The following is a 15,245-nucleotide window of genomic DNA, read 5'->3' on the forward strand; positions in this document are numbered from 1 at the left end:
TAATCTCAAATAATTTACATAATTTTATATAATTGTTGAGGAGATTTAGAAGACCTCCCCAGAATTTATCTACAGTTCAATCATCTGTGCTATTCGGAAGACACAACTAACATTTTTTTACAGTGCTATTAACCTGCTACCTGTCAGCATTTCTCTATTGTGCAAATTACTTGTGTTATTTGGAAGATCTGCAAGGATTTCTCCACAGTGCAATTAATCTGTGTTATTCAGAAGACCTGCCCACCATCTCTATAGTCTGTTATTTATTTAAATACTTTCTACGATTGGTATGTCCTCTTTTTGTACATTGGGCCTGATTCAGCAAGCAATGCAAAGGAGAGAACGCACGCACCCGACCGCTGCGAGAATATGATAATCAATGCATATGCACGGAGACAGCAGTACAAGATGCAGATGCCCAGCCCTATATTAAGCCGCCCATCTCCCTTTACTCAAAGCCTGATGAGTACGCAAGATAGCGTAAACATTGGTAACATCAAGAACCATCGACCACATTTCCATAATAGTGGTTAACCAGACCTTGCGTAGGATCTTGGCAACTTCTTGTGTGCACAGAGTCTCATCACTGCGTCCATCACCGCACTGGCTTAATTATGGACGCCCCTAAAATGGTGTCCCAATTCACGCACGCCTGCGTTTGCCCAACCACCCCCCATCACCACTCACAAAAGGCACTTTGTGCGTGAAGTCTGCGTATGCTTACCCGACCGCACTGGCTAGTTCGCACACGCGCAGTGCGATGCATACGCATGTGCAGTACAAAAACATCGGCCAAGTGCCTGCGTTCTCTACTTTGCGTTGCTTGCTGAATCAGGCCCATTGTGCAATGGTTCAATAAAACAAATTTATAAAAAAGGAAAATAAAACTAATATGTAAAACAATTAATTTTTTTTAACATCCAACATAGAAATATAATACTGAGCCTAGAGTCAAAAGCTCATTTTATTAATATACATAATGATATCATTTTCAGTAATGAGAGAAATAATAGAGTTGCTAAGTACTAAACGCCAGTAGGGATTCATTTTTTACTTTCTATTTATTTGTTTTTACAAAGATGATACAAGAAACTTTTATGGAGTAGATTCCCAGAAGCTAGATGGTGGCTGCTCCCATTCTTCTCCCATAATCCATTTCAGGTCGAATGCTTTGAAATATTCCAGACGATGACTACAAATTTAAACAAACTGAGGTTAAAAGATTAAAGCCTCATAAGTTTTTTGTTTTATATCAATTCATCTGTTTGTAAAAAATAAAAAATTAGATCTTAAATGTGTTACTTAATCCTACTAGTATTTTTGTTAAACATTGCCAAAATATTACACAGAGCTTTACAGAGAATATTAGAATATTACACAGAGCTTTATACACCCACACTAGGGCCAACCTAATAAGAAGCCAGAAAGAAACTAGAGCACCCAGAGGAAATCCATCCAGTAGCCTGGTTGTAACCAATTCCTGGGCTTGAGAGCTTCAAAGTAGCAATGGTATATATTGGCCCAGTGCAGGGCTGGGCTTTGCCGGGGGGTTGCCAGCTGCCAAGTCCAATGCCAAGCGTCGGATGGAGTGGTGTAAAGCACACCAACACTGGACTGTGGAGCAGTGGAAATGTGTTCTGTGGAATGACGAATCATGCTTCTCTGTTTGGCAGTCTAGGTTTGCTGGATGCCGGGAGAACGTTACTTTGCCTGACTGCATTGTGCCAACTGTGAAGTTTGGTGGAGGAGGGATAATTGTATGGGGCTGTTTTTCAGGGTTTGGGCTAGGCCCCTTATCTCCAGTGAAGGGCAATCTTAATGCTTCAGCATACCAATACATTTTGGACAATGCTATGCTTCCAACTTTGTGTCAACAGTTTGAGGAAGGTCCTTTTCTATTCCAACATGACTGTACCCCAGTGCCCAAAGCAAGGACTATAAAGACATGGTTTGAGTTCGGTGTGGAACAACTTGACTGCTCTACAAAGAGTCCGGACCTCAACCCCATCAACCACCTTTGGCATTAACTAGAACGAAGATTGCGAGCCAGGCCTTCTCATCCAACATCAGTGCCTGACCTCATAAATGCTTTAGAGAATGAATGGGCACAAATTCCCACAGAAACACTCCAAAATCTTGTGAAAAGCCTTCCAACAAGAGTGGAAGCTGTTATAGCTGAAAGAGGGGGACCAACTATATTAAAAGTACTGTATAGTATCTGAATACAATGTCATTACAGTCCCTGTTGGTGTAATGGTCAGACGTCCGAATACCTCTGTCCATATAGTGTATTTAGTAGGCTATGTATTTGCATATTTGTCTGTGTATGTACGTATGTATATATTTATGTATGTGTGTGTATATATATATTTATATATATATATATATATATAGTGTATGTAGATGTATGTGTGTGTGTGTGTGTGTGTAATATATATATATATATATAATATGTATATGTCTCAAAAGTCAGCAAGGTGTCACTCAGGGAGTGATCAGAGGTACTATAAATGTTTTGATTTATTCAAGTCGACATCAGAGATACCTGATTTGAATAAATCATAAACCGAAACATTGGACACTTGTTTAAAGTACTTTTTATCATCCTGTTGAAATCCTTGGGTGCCACCTTGCTAACTTTTGTTATTTCACTCTATATGGTAAGCACTGGGGCAATATCCTTAACATGAGTGCTGGTCTGGACGTGTGTGTGTATGTATATATATATATATATATATATATATATATGTGTGTGTGTGTGTGTATATATAAACATGTTCCTGACGAAGGTTTAAGAATAAACCGAAACTGTTGAACGCAGTGAGGTCTGCGTGACCCGTTATTACTATCTCTGTGAGTGCCGCCTTATGTGGCTTATATATATAAATATATATATATATTTTGTCAAAGTTGAGTAATTGGCTGAGACAAGTTCAGTTTAAAATTGAATCGCGGCGATGCCATCTTGCGACTGGCCGCAAGACGCCATCTTGAAAATGAGATCACAAGACGCCATTTTGCGAATGGCCGCCTAAGCGCCATTTTAGATAAACTCACATTTTAGTACATGTGGCGATAATACTATTAGCACCATGCGATTGCATCTCCCATCATTTCTCATATACACGATAATACGCATAATAGCGCTGTTAACTAGTCGCATATTAGCAAATGCACAAGACCCCGAATGAAAACACCGTTTAGTAGCTAAATGCGCTCGCATCCGCACCAAGTTAACTAGCGTCTTCATATCAAACCCCGTACACTCACACATTACATATTCACTTACAAGGTTCCATTAGCTTTAAGATATAAGATTTACGTTTGTTCTGTTAATATAAATGCTGTGAAATAAACATATTTGGTAACTAAGGTATTATACATGCTAAGAAAGCCGTTTGGTTTTGTACTGATGCATACTCTTTCCACAGTATTCCGGTGTAATCGGTGGGGAGATCGCATCATACATTCACGAGTTATGGATCGCAGAGACTTCAAGCAACAAAATGTATTAACTGTTAGGATGTTACAGGGGGCGGGAAGGGAGAGACCCCCAGCTGTTAGAGGAAGGGAGAGTCTATTTGAACCAGCCTGTTAAATGCTCCATAACAGATGGATCCCCCTTGGGAACCAATAGCATCAGCAACTAACGTCTCTATTGTTTTACCTATTCGTGGGGGGTATAAATATGTGTGCTCCAACACTGGGTTTTAGTCTTCGTGCCGAATGCTGATAGATGAGGGTTTTTTTGCTGATGCCTAGCACCTGGTACCGGAAGCACTGCGTATGTATACTGTACTTGGGTCTGTATAATTCCTTTTGCGCCTAAATTGTGTCTGGATCAATTGCGTATAACTGTCTGAACTTTTACTTGAATAATACTTGTGCTTTGGAACCACAGATTCCAGGTCTAAGGGGGTCATTCAGACCCACTCGCAAGCGGCAGTACACTCGCAAGTGGGTCGATGTTCCCCACTGCGCATGCGCACGACGGAGGGAGCTCCGTCGTGCGCATGCGCGAGACCCGGACTGCGACAGCCAAGCTGTCGTTCCGGGTCTCGCACCAAAAGGGGCGTGCTGTCGATGGTGACGGCATGCCCCCTTTGGTCGTGCGTGCCGGGGACGTGCCTGCCAGATGGAGGGGTTCCCATGGGAACGCCTACTGTCTGAAGCCAGCCCCACTGACATCACTAGTGATGTCAGTGGGAGTGATTTTGGCTCTGATAGAGCCAAAATCACTCCAGGGCTTGTGGCTGGGAAACCCTACCGCAGGGTTTCAGTCGCAAGTCCGATGGTCGCGATGGTCAAGACCATTGTGATCATCTTTTTGGACGCTCGTATATGCTGTGGGTGGCCACCCACAGCTATATTAGCATCCAGGAGGACGCTCCATTTTAATGGAGGAGGGCCCTGATTCAGAGCGAGCGCTCTGGTCAGAGCATCCGGCTCTGAATCAGGCCCTAAGTTTTTATTTACTGTATGACTGCGTACGCAAATTAGCATTATCCTTAGAAGGTATAGGCAGGATATTAGAAGGTATAGGCAGGATATTAGAAGGTATAGGAAGGTGTGTATAGAGGTTCTGATCCAGTGTCGTTAGTTGGGGGCTCATAGTGAAGTCACTTACCTGCTCACACGGTACATATGGCTATCGATATTTCAGCAAAGGGTGGAGTGGCCACATGCAGGGTTTGCCTGCAACCGCTTTGTGCTGAAAGATCGCTATCCGTCTCCGTGTGAATCAAGGAAGCTGACTAGAATCCAGGGATAAGAGAGGAAAAGTTTGTTTTCCTCTGTTGATAGAACCTTACGTTTAAAGGGGTGCCATAGTACTGAGTATGTGGCTAAGTCGCAGGTTTGCGCACAGCAAAGACGCACTTTTGTGTACGCAGCTAAAGGTTGTGATACGGTTGTGTGGTAGTCGCATTATTGTGTATGCGACTGGTCGCACAATAGCGTATACGTACTTCCGGTTGTGCTGCCACGTGTTTTGGATAAAGCCGTTGAGGTTTATATTTTTCAATTATTACCAATATCTGGGTTAACGTGTATTTTTCTGCACAGGAAAAAGTGTGTAACAGTGAGTGTTTTGTTGGTAGGGGTAACTTGTTCCCTACAGTTAAAGGTACCGTATGACCTTTTAAGGGCTAAGTGCTAGTCGCTCGGTAAGCAGCTTTACCGTTCTATACACAGTAGCAGGTGTACATGTTGTCTTTGTTGTAGAGAGGTGCGTGGAAGTGGCCGACATATAAACTTCCATAGGTGTGGAAGTTGCCATACTAAATCTTATCCAGGTGTGTGGACACCGCCGACTTAAATCGTCCACAGGTAAGTGAAAGTATCTTGATTGTCTTTCACCAGTTTAAATCTTTATTGAAAAGTGTAGGAGTTATCTCAGAATGGGAGCAGCGCAAACAGTAGAGATGTTAGATAACGATGTGCTGCTAATGGAGGCGCCGATCGGATCGGCTCGTCGTATTATGCATACTAAGTACGGTACTTATGCGATAAGGTATTGTGATGTATGGTTTAAAATGACGATGAAGAGTGTTAGACCGTTTCCCAGAATTAGTAGTTTTGATAAAAATGTGTTAGATAATGTCCGGGATCACATCAGTCTGATGCGCTCCCGAGAGAAAAAGTTTAAATATTTCGAATGTTTAAAACTGTGGCAGCATGAGGGGGATGCGTGGCTTAAAAATGTGCAAACGACGCAAACTAGCGTCGCAAGCACATTGCCAGAAAATACATCCGTGATGCTGAATTGCAATACGGGCGAGCCGCAAAATGGCGCGCCCGTGTGGCAAGGTAGCGTCGTGGAGAGTATTGCCCGCAGTTCACGCTCACCTCCCCACCTTATGTGGATGGAGGTGCAAGTACAGTTACCAAAAATACCCATAAAAATGTAACAAGCAACTTGTACCCTCTCTTAAGCAACTATAAAGAAAATGTTCATAAAGAAAATGTTCATGATGTGGATGATGAGCCTATTGTAATGTCTGCCATTTCCCATGCTGTGCAGATGATAGATGCTGCATCACCACAATCACGAGTGGTGCCGCCATCTCCATCGGTAACAGCAAGGGAAGTGTTAATGCCCTCTGCACCCGTAGAGGAAGTTGTTCATACCATACGTAGCAGCAGCAGACTAAACCCCCAGCCAGGTAATCAGGTCAAAGGTAGCAGCACTACCGGTCTGCATCCCATTCGGACAATAACTGTTCCAAATGGAAATGCAGATGCAAATGGTATAGTGCCCACGAGGGAAGTAGTAATGCATTGTCTTTGGACAAGAGCAGAACTAAATTCCATCATAAATGATTTCCCCGATCCCAAAAAGGAATTAGCCAAATGTCAAAGATTTTTGAGAAATTTGGGTAGTTCACATGAACCCACTAATAAAGATTGGCGTGTGGTGTTAAGGGCCTATCTACCACGCAATGCCGACGTGACAAAATTTATCACGGATTGTGTATTGGATGGTGACATTCCCTTAACAGACCAAGTAAACCAAGGTAGCATTTCCCGCATTGTAACTCAATTGGGTATATATTTTCCAGTAGTAGTTAACTGGAACAAAATTTTCACCATTAAGCAGAAGGAGAGTGAATCTGCAGAAGATTATTGCGACGGGGCTTAATTGCAGGCTATCACCCAGTACACTGGGATAGAAGATATTAAAGATAGCACTCACCACAGGGGAATGATAGTCACGATACTCGTGGAAGGTCTGAAGGAGAGTTTAAAAACCCGGGTTCAGACCTCACAGTCTGGCTGGCGGGGACTCACAATAGATACCCTCACAGAAACCACCATCGAACATGATAAAAACATCTCCAAGAAGAGAGAAGCCTAGAGCAAAAAACTAATGGCTGTCAGTATACAAGCTCTGGAGGGAATGACGGTAACATCACAGCCAACAGACACACTTGCACTTGCACACACACTCACTTCTGAACAAGTATGTGCTCTCACTAACCCCACGCAACAACAAACACAACTCTATCCCACTAACCCGATGCAACCACAGGTCCCATACTACCCACCAACTTCTTATCCCCCACAATACCCTTACCCTCCCCATCCTTACCCATGTCCACCACCTTTACCCTCTGCGCAAACCTCAAAACACCACGTCTTCACCCGATACACGAACATGTTTTAACTGTAAACAACCAGGACACTTAAGTAGAAACTGTACAGTAAAAACAGTAGGGACCCCACATCAGAGAAGACCTGGATATCCCCATAAGGGATATACACAGAGGCCAGCAAATGTTCAGCAGCCACCAGCTCCAATTGTAGCCGTAAATGCTTTATTGGAGAATGGTAGCCAACGCTAGGGGTCAGGTCATACCTGTAATCTACAGATAGTCAGGTTAACGGGAAGTACTAGGGAAGAACCGGTCATGATGGTTGATATAGCTGGTACTGAATATCCTTTTCTTGTAGACACAGGGGCGACCAGGTCAGTGATAAAATCTCCCGTTAATTTACAGGTGACCAACGAGACAGTACCAACAATGGGGGTAACAGGTAAAGTGGAACATTATCCTTTAACAAAGTTCACAGAGGTTACTATTAGGCCGTTGCATACCAGGCATTCTTTTCTCCTGGCTGCTGCGGCTCCTACTAACCTTCTGGGTAGAGACTTGTTATGTAAGATGGGATGTGTCATATATTGCACCCCTGATGGTGTATTTTTGGACATCCCAGAGAGAGTGGCACACGAGGTGCGGGATATGTTGGACACTCCCAAAAGGATAATGTATCACTCTAGTTTAAATGAAAATCCATCTCAGATAAATTAAATGTTGTCCCTAATTCCAGACTCCCTTTGGACTAAAGATGGACAGGACACTGGATTAATGGCAAACATAAGCCCAGTAATGGTAAATTTAAAAAGCGGAAGGCAAGCTCCAAAAATTCCCCAGTACCAACTAAAACAGGAGGTAGAATTAGGGTTTTTTCCAATAATTGAGCGATTATTGCAACAGGGAATTTTAGTTCGTACAGCTAGTGTAGCCAACAGTCCCATCTTCCCGGTGAAGAAGAGTGGTGGGAGGGGTTATAGGCTGGTACAAGACCTTAGAGGTGTTAATAAGATAGTAGAGAGCCAATTCCCTGTAGTGCCAAATCCAGCTGTCATTTTGATGCAGATCCCACCAAATGCAACCCATTTCACTGTCATTGACCTCTGTTCTGCTTTCTTCTCTGTGCCTCTCCATCCTGACTGTCAGTATCTATTCGCATTTACATACAGAGGTTTACAATACACATGGACACGGTTACCCCAAGGTTTCATAGACAGCCCCAGTATCTTCTCCCAGGCATTGCACGACTGTTTACAATCTTTTCAACCTGCCAATGGATCTGTTCTAATTCAATATGTGAACGATTTATTGCTATGTTCTGACTCATTTATGTCATGTTTGAATGATACTAAACTTTTGTTACTTCATCTCTCGCATACAGGACACAAGTTGGCTAAGGACAAACTACAGCCGTGCCAATCCAGAGTAAAATATTTAGGACACTGCCTAACACAGGGGTTACGACATCTTACAACAGATAGAATCCAGGCCATACAAAACATGACACTGCTGCAGAATCAACAGCAAATTCGTACCTTCTTGGGAATGTGTGGATACTGTAGAATGTGGATACCAGGTTTTTCTATTTTGGCCTTACCTTTACAGGAATTAGTCTCTTCCTCAAAGCCCGATCGTGTCATACACACAGAGGAATCAGAACAGGCTTTCCTTAATCTTAAGGATAGTCTGACAAGAGCTCCTGCATTGGGAATACCTGATTATGAAAAACCTTTTGATTTGTATTATACGGAAGCCGATGGTTGTGCTGCAGGTGTCCTTACACAAAAACATGGTGATGCCAGTAGGCCCGTAGCATACTACAGTGCCCAATTGGACACTGTGGCAAGATCACTCCCCACCTGTTTGAGAAGTGTAGCAGCTACCGCTCTATTGGTGAGTAAAAGTGAGGACGTAGTATTGGGCTATGATATGATTGTCTACACTCCCCATGCTGTATCTGCTCTGTTGAACTCAGCTCAAACCAGACACGTCTCCTCGGTTAGGTTCACCAAATGGGAACTAGCTCTAATCGCTCCTGCAAATATTACTGTTAAACGTTGCAGTACGCTGAATCCAGCAACATACCTACCATATGTACAACATGATGTACAAAGGGTGGAAGGAGAGGAGTTGCTGGCGGGAGGTGAGTTCGGCAGACATAATGATACGCACGATTGTATGACATATCTGAATCAGACCTTTACTGCTAGACCTGACATACATGACACACCTTTAGAGAATGTGGATGTGACCTTTTATACGGATGGGAGTTGTCTTAGACAAACAGACACAGGTGAATTATGTACAGGTTATGCTGTTGTAAATGACACAGACATCATAGAAGCTAAACCTCTTGGTCCTCCTCACTCAGCCCAGGTAGCAGAGTTAGTAGCACTAACTAGAGCGTGTGAATTAGCAGCAGGTAAATCTGCTAACATTTACACTGACTCGAGGTACGCGTTCGGGGTGGTGCATGATTTTGGGGCTCTATGGCGTCTGAGAAATTTTATGACAGCAGCAGGCACACCAGTTGCACATTCCCGACACATAAAACATCTTTTAGAAGCAATCCAACTGCCCAAAGCGGTGGCAGTAATTAAATGCAAAGCCCATACATGTGAGGATGACCCGGTGTCACTGGGCAACAGCAGAGCTGATGAAGCTGCAAAATGGGCAGCAGGGTTAAAAATGTTTTCTCCAACTGAAACAATTATGTCATTCCAAACAATTGATATGCTGAAATTAATTGAGTTGCAAAATTTGTGTTCAATTCAGGAAAAATCCATTTGGAAGTCCAAGGGATGTGGGCAAGAGTCCTCTGGGCTCTGGAGGGACGGACATGGTAAGCCAGTAGCCCCCAAGGCATATAATCCCAGCCTGGCTGAGGCAACACACGGCCTGACTCATCTGGGTAAACAGGGTATGTGCAAGTTGGTGAGGGCATACTGGTGTGCACCAGGTTTTTCTTCACAAGCAGAAAAGATAGCAATGTCCTGTCTGACCTGCTTGAGAAAGAACATAGGGAAAGCGATCCCTACCGAACTGTCCAACATTCCACCGACTGATGGACCTTTCCAGGTGATACAAATTGATTTCATCCAATTACCACCCTGCAGGAACCTTAAGTATGTATTAGTGTGCACAGACGTATTTTCTAACTGGGTTGAGGCCTACCCAGCGGCCACTAATACTGCTGCGTTTACTGCCAAGAAAATAGTTCAGGAATTTGTATGCAGGTACGGTATCCCTAGAATCATCGAGTGATAGGGGTACTCATTTCACAGGTGATGTTTTTCAAAATATGTGTAAGCTGATGGGTATTAATAGCCGACTTCATACCCCCTACCGACCGCAAGCCAGTGCCAAGGTAGAGAGGATGAACGGGACTATTAAAAATAAGTTAAGTAAAATCATGGCAGAGACTGGACTAGGCTGGCCAGAAACGTTACCTTTGGTCCTACATAGCATAAGGACCACTCCTAGACCTCCTCTGAATCTGTCCCCATTTGAAATATTGTTCGGTAGACAACCTCATTTGATTATAAGTCCTCAGGAAGACTTGAAGGGTAACAATGAGGTAACTGTAAAGTATCTTATATCAATGAGTAAGCAGTTAAAGCAACAGCAGCAGAAACTGAAATTGTTGTCTAATGATATGCCTGAAACTAACTGTCATGATGTTGAACCAGGAGAATATGTAATGATCAGAAATTTCTTGCGTTCAGGTTGTTTGACTGATAGGTGGGAAGGTCCGTACCAGGTGCTTCTGACGAGTACTACATCTTTGAAGGTGGCCGAGAGAGATACCTGGGTCCATTCCACTCACTGCAAAAAGGTCAATCAACCAGTGGAGAAACAAGTCGGAGACAAGGCTGATAATGTGGACCTGTCGCTCGTGAGCTTGTTCCGGGAGAATTGAACAGGTTGTAGTGAGATACCTGAAAAAAAAAAGAAATCTGCAGGTCTTGTTGTGACAATGGACGGGCCTGCTGTGTTCATTTTCATATTCTCTTTTAGAGTGTTCACCATCTTGGTCGGTTTGGGAGTATCCAGTTTCTGTGATGGGAGACCGATCGAGGAAATGGGAGCTGATGGCAGTGCTGATGGAGTGGAGTCAGGAGGAGTGCCATGCCAATCAGGGGAGTGTCTGACCAACCTTAGTACTGTTATTGTTAAGAGAGCTATCATTCTGGATACTCGGGGAAGGTGTGGAGGGTTATCGTCTGAAGATTCCTGTATTTGTGAGCTTTGTGGGTCCCTAGTTGATGAGAACTGTATCCAACGGTGCCCCGTACTGGGGTGGGGGTATCCTTTAGAGGATTATCATAGCATGGTAGGCAAAGTGTTCAATCAAACTGATTGCTGGGTGTGTTCACATGTGCCACAGGGACAGCATAACGTAGGGTTGGTGCCATTTCCGCTAAATACCACAGAAATTTTAGAATTGCAAAAAGGGAAAACCTTGGATGGAAAATTTCTCTCATCCAAACCACCTCATTTCAAACTCCATCAATTCCAAGTAGATAGATCACTTTTGTGCTTAAACATAACCAACCCCAATAGACCCGGGAGTTGGGAAGTGACGGGGAATAATCAGACGATAACCTTCTCACAAAGAGCTGATAATGAGTCCATAAACCATGATCTGTTACGCTCCATTAAGTCTGGTGGGAAACATTTTAGGTATCGGTATACATTGAGTTCCACCAAAGAAATTATTGGTAAGGTGCCAAATGGTTATTGTGCTAAAATTATACAGCCAGAAACTTGCATGTACCAGATGGAAGACCCAGAAATAGGATTGTTTGCAAGGGAAATGTGCTTAATGATAATGATGCATACCATTCCTTATGTTCTCCCTGATAATGTAGATTTCATCTGTGGAAGAAAAGCGTATAAATGGCTCTCCCCGAGTTCTGAAGGTTTGTGTTACCTGGGAAGAGTAGTCCCAGAAGTTATGACCCTCACACATGTTGAAATGCTGGGTATACATAAAAACACACCGTCACCATATCTTCACACACAATATGAACACAGAGGCAAAAGAAATATGATACCTGGTGATGTACATAAAGCCACTCAGTTAAGCAGTGAGACAACTGGCTTTCAAGTTTTAGTCACATTGGATCCCACCAGGATTGCTCGGGGTACATTAAATTTTAGATACATCCAGGAACTTGCTAAATTGATAGATAATATCACCAAGATGTACGATGACACATTCAGGTATACAGGGAGAGAATTGCAAGCATACAAGAAAGAACTGGTGCAACACAGGCTAGTGCTGAATTATTTAACTGCTGTTACTGGAGGGTATTGCGTAACATTGGCCACCCAATTTGGAGTAAAATGTTGCACCTATGTCACCAATGATACCAGCGACCCCAAGGAGGCGATAGACCGAAAGATGGATGAAATTATTCAGCTAAAATGGGAGTTTCGTAAGAACCATAACGCTTCAGTGGCTGAAGTAGGGGAGAAGATAGAAGGATGGGTTTCATGGCTGAACCCAGTGAAATGGTTCTCAGGTCTAGGGGAATGGGTCCAGGAAGTGATTGCCAGCATAGGTAAATTCTTGATCCTTATACTAATTGTCATCATAATAATTGGCATATGCGTCCGGTGTGTTCCTATTGTGTTGAAGTGTGGAAAATTTAAAAATAGAGTAAAACGCAAGAACGAAACTATGATGGTGGTCAGTAATGACAATATGAATACTGAGGTAAATATAGAACTGCATTACAACCCTGATCTAGGAAACACCATCATTTAATGTATTATATTTAGCCATGCATAGAATGTATTATTGAAATGTTATTTTTAAAACACCTCAGATAATGTAAAGTCTAAATTCCCCTTCAAGACTGCTTTCATAAGACTGGTGCATTCCCACACCTTTCACATGATCTTCCAAGATCCGCGGTGTGTGTATAATAGTAGTTTTATGTCCCCATCCTGAGACAAATTATTGATGGATTAAGAACCACCTTTTGCCATCCCACAATAACACTAAATAATATGTAAATGTAAGCCTAAATTAAATTCTAATGGCAGATTGTGATAGCATGTTGTTTGCTATCAAAGGGTGGACGGTCGAAACTGAGTAATTGGCTGAGACAAGTTCAGTTTAAAATTGAATCGCAGCGACGCCATCTTGCGACTGGCCGCAAGACGCCATCTTGAAAATGAGATCGCAAGACACCATTTTGCGAATGGCCGCCTAAGCGCCATTTTAGATAAACTCACATTTTAGTACATGTGGCGATAATACTATTAGCACCATGCGATTGCATCTCCCATCATTTCTCATATACACGATAATACACATTATAGCACTGTTAACTAGTCGCATATTAGCAAATGCACAAGACCCCGAATGAAAACACCGTTTAGTAGCTAAATGCACTCGCATCCGCACCAAGTTAACTAGCGTCTTCATATCAAACCCCGTACACTCACACATTACATATTCACTTACAAGGTTCCATTAGCTTTAAGATATAAGATTTACGTTTGTTCGGTTAATATAAATGCTGTGAAATAAACATATTTGGTAACTAAGGTATTATACATGCTAAGAAAGCAGTGTTTGGTTTTGTACTGATGCATACTCTTTCCACAGTATTCCGGTGTAATCGGTGGGGAGATCGCATCATGCATTCACGAGTTATGGATTGCAGAGATTTCAAGCAACAAAATGTATTAACTGTTAGGATGTTACAGAGGGCGGGAAGGGAGAGACCCCCAGCTGTTAGAGGCAGGGAGAGTCTATTTGAACCAGCCTGTTAAATGCTCCGTAACAGATGGATCCCCCTTGGGAACCAATAGCATCAGCAACAAACGTCTCTATTGTTTTACCTATTCCTGGGGGGTATAAATATGTGTGCTCCGACACTGGGTTTTAGTCTTTGTGCCGAATGCTGATAGACGAGGGGTTTCTTGCTGATGCCTAGCACCTGGTACCGGAAGCACTGCGTATGTATACTGTACTTGGGTCTGTATAATTCCTTTTGCGCCTAAATTGTGTCTGGATCAATTGCGTGTAACTGTCTGAACTTTTACTTGAATAATACTTGTGCTTTGGAACTGCAGATTCCAGGTCTGTCTTTATTTACTGTATGACTGCGTGCGCAAATTAGCATTATCCTTAGAAGGTATAGGCAGGATATTAGAAGGTATAGGAAGGTGTGTATAGAGGTTCTGATCCAGTATCGTTAATATATAAATATATATATATAATATATAGTATGCATGTACGAGGGCTGATAGAAAAGTAATGAGACTGATTTTGCATGTATGAGGGCTGAATGAAAGGTTATGAGACTGATTTTGCATGAATGAGGGCTGAATGAAAAATAATGAGACTGATTTTTTTTTTTCATTAAGAATCTGATGACTCCACAACATATGATCAAAGTAGTGTCCTTCACATTCAATACATTTTTTGCAGCGTTTCAACGATGATTCAAAGCGGTGACGTGCCATGAGGTAAATGGCTAGGGTGGCACTGGCTAGTATCAGAGCTAGATTTTACAGATACATATATGTACCCGAGGGTTCATGTGGGCATTATACATAGGTGCAGCAGTATATAGTGCTGGAAATTTGGTGTGTTTTGGTCAGGGATGTGCGGAAAAGGTAGACAGGGGAGGCAGTGCCTCACCTACCATACACTTTTTACTCCAGAGTTTTGACTATAAAATGATTAGAATAATACAAAGATGATATTTATTTTCTTAAAATTTTTCTTAGAATTTTTATAGTCAAAACTCGTGAATATACCTAAGTATAACAGGAAAGGCTCTGCTAACCAACCTCACCTAACCGCAAATCACTGTAGTAGACTGTTCTGTGACATCACTTTTAGTGTTGCAGCTGTGGCATTTTTCACTTCATCATCTGTTGAGAACTTTCCACACAGGTGTTTTTTCAGGGATGGGAATGCCCAGATATTACAGTGCTATATGGAGGGTGTTCTACTGCTGTCCCATTAATTTTAGTCAATGCTGCCAATGCAACAGCAGCAACATGTGGTCGGGCATTGTCCTTAGCAAAAAACATTGTTTCTACAGCAAATGTGGTCTTTTCTTCCTCATGGCTCCACGTAAATGGGTTTTCAGGACGTTTGCATAGTAGTAATAATCATTAATT

The 15,245-nt window shown here is 42.5% G+C and overlaps 1 protein-coding gene across 1 annotated transcript in view; it reads right to left on the reverse strand.

Moving 5' to 3' along the window:
• Nucleotides 1-1,042: 1,042 nt before the first annotated feature.
• Nucleotides 1,043-15,245, reverse strand: part of LOC148519768 (UPF0462 protein C4orf33 homolog) — a 96,032-nt gene continuing 81,829 nt past the window's right edge. The window contains exon 7 of the mRNA XM_088476091.1: nt 1,043-1,192. Within this exon, the coding sequence (XP_088332217.1) occupies nt 1,096-1,192 (97 nt within the window). The 3' untranslated portion in view covers nt 1,043-1,095. The remainder of the gene's footprint in view (nt 1,193-15,245) is intronic.

The sequence above is a fragment of the Taudactylus pleione genome, unplaced genomic scaffold (genome assembly GCF_031769625.1).
Source record: "Taudactylus pleione unplaced genomic scaffold, aTauple2 ptg000183l, whole genome shotgun sequence".
NCBI classification, from domain to species: Eukaryota; Metazoa; Chordata; class Amphibia; order Anura; family Myobatrachidae; genus Taudactylus; species Taudactylus pleione.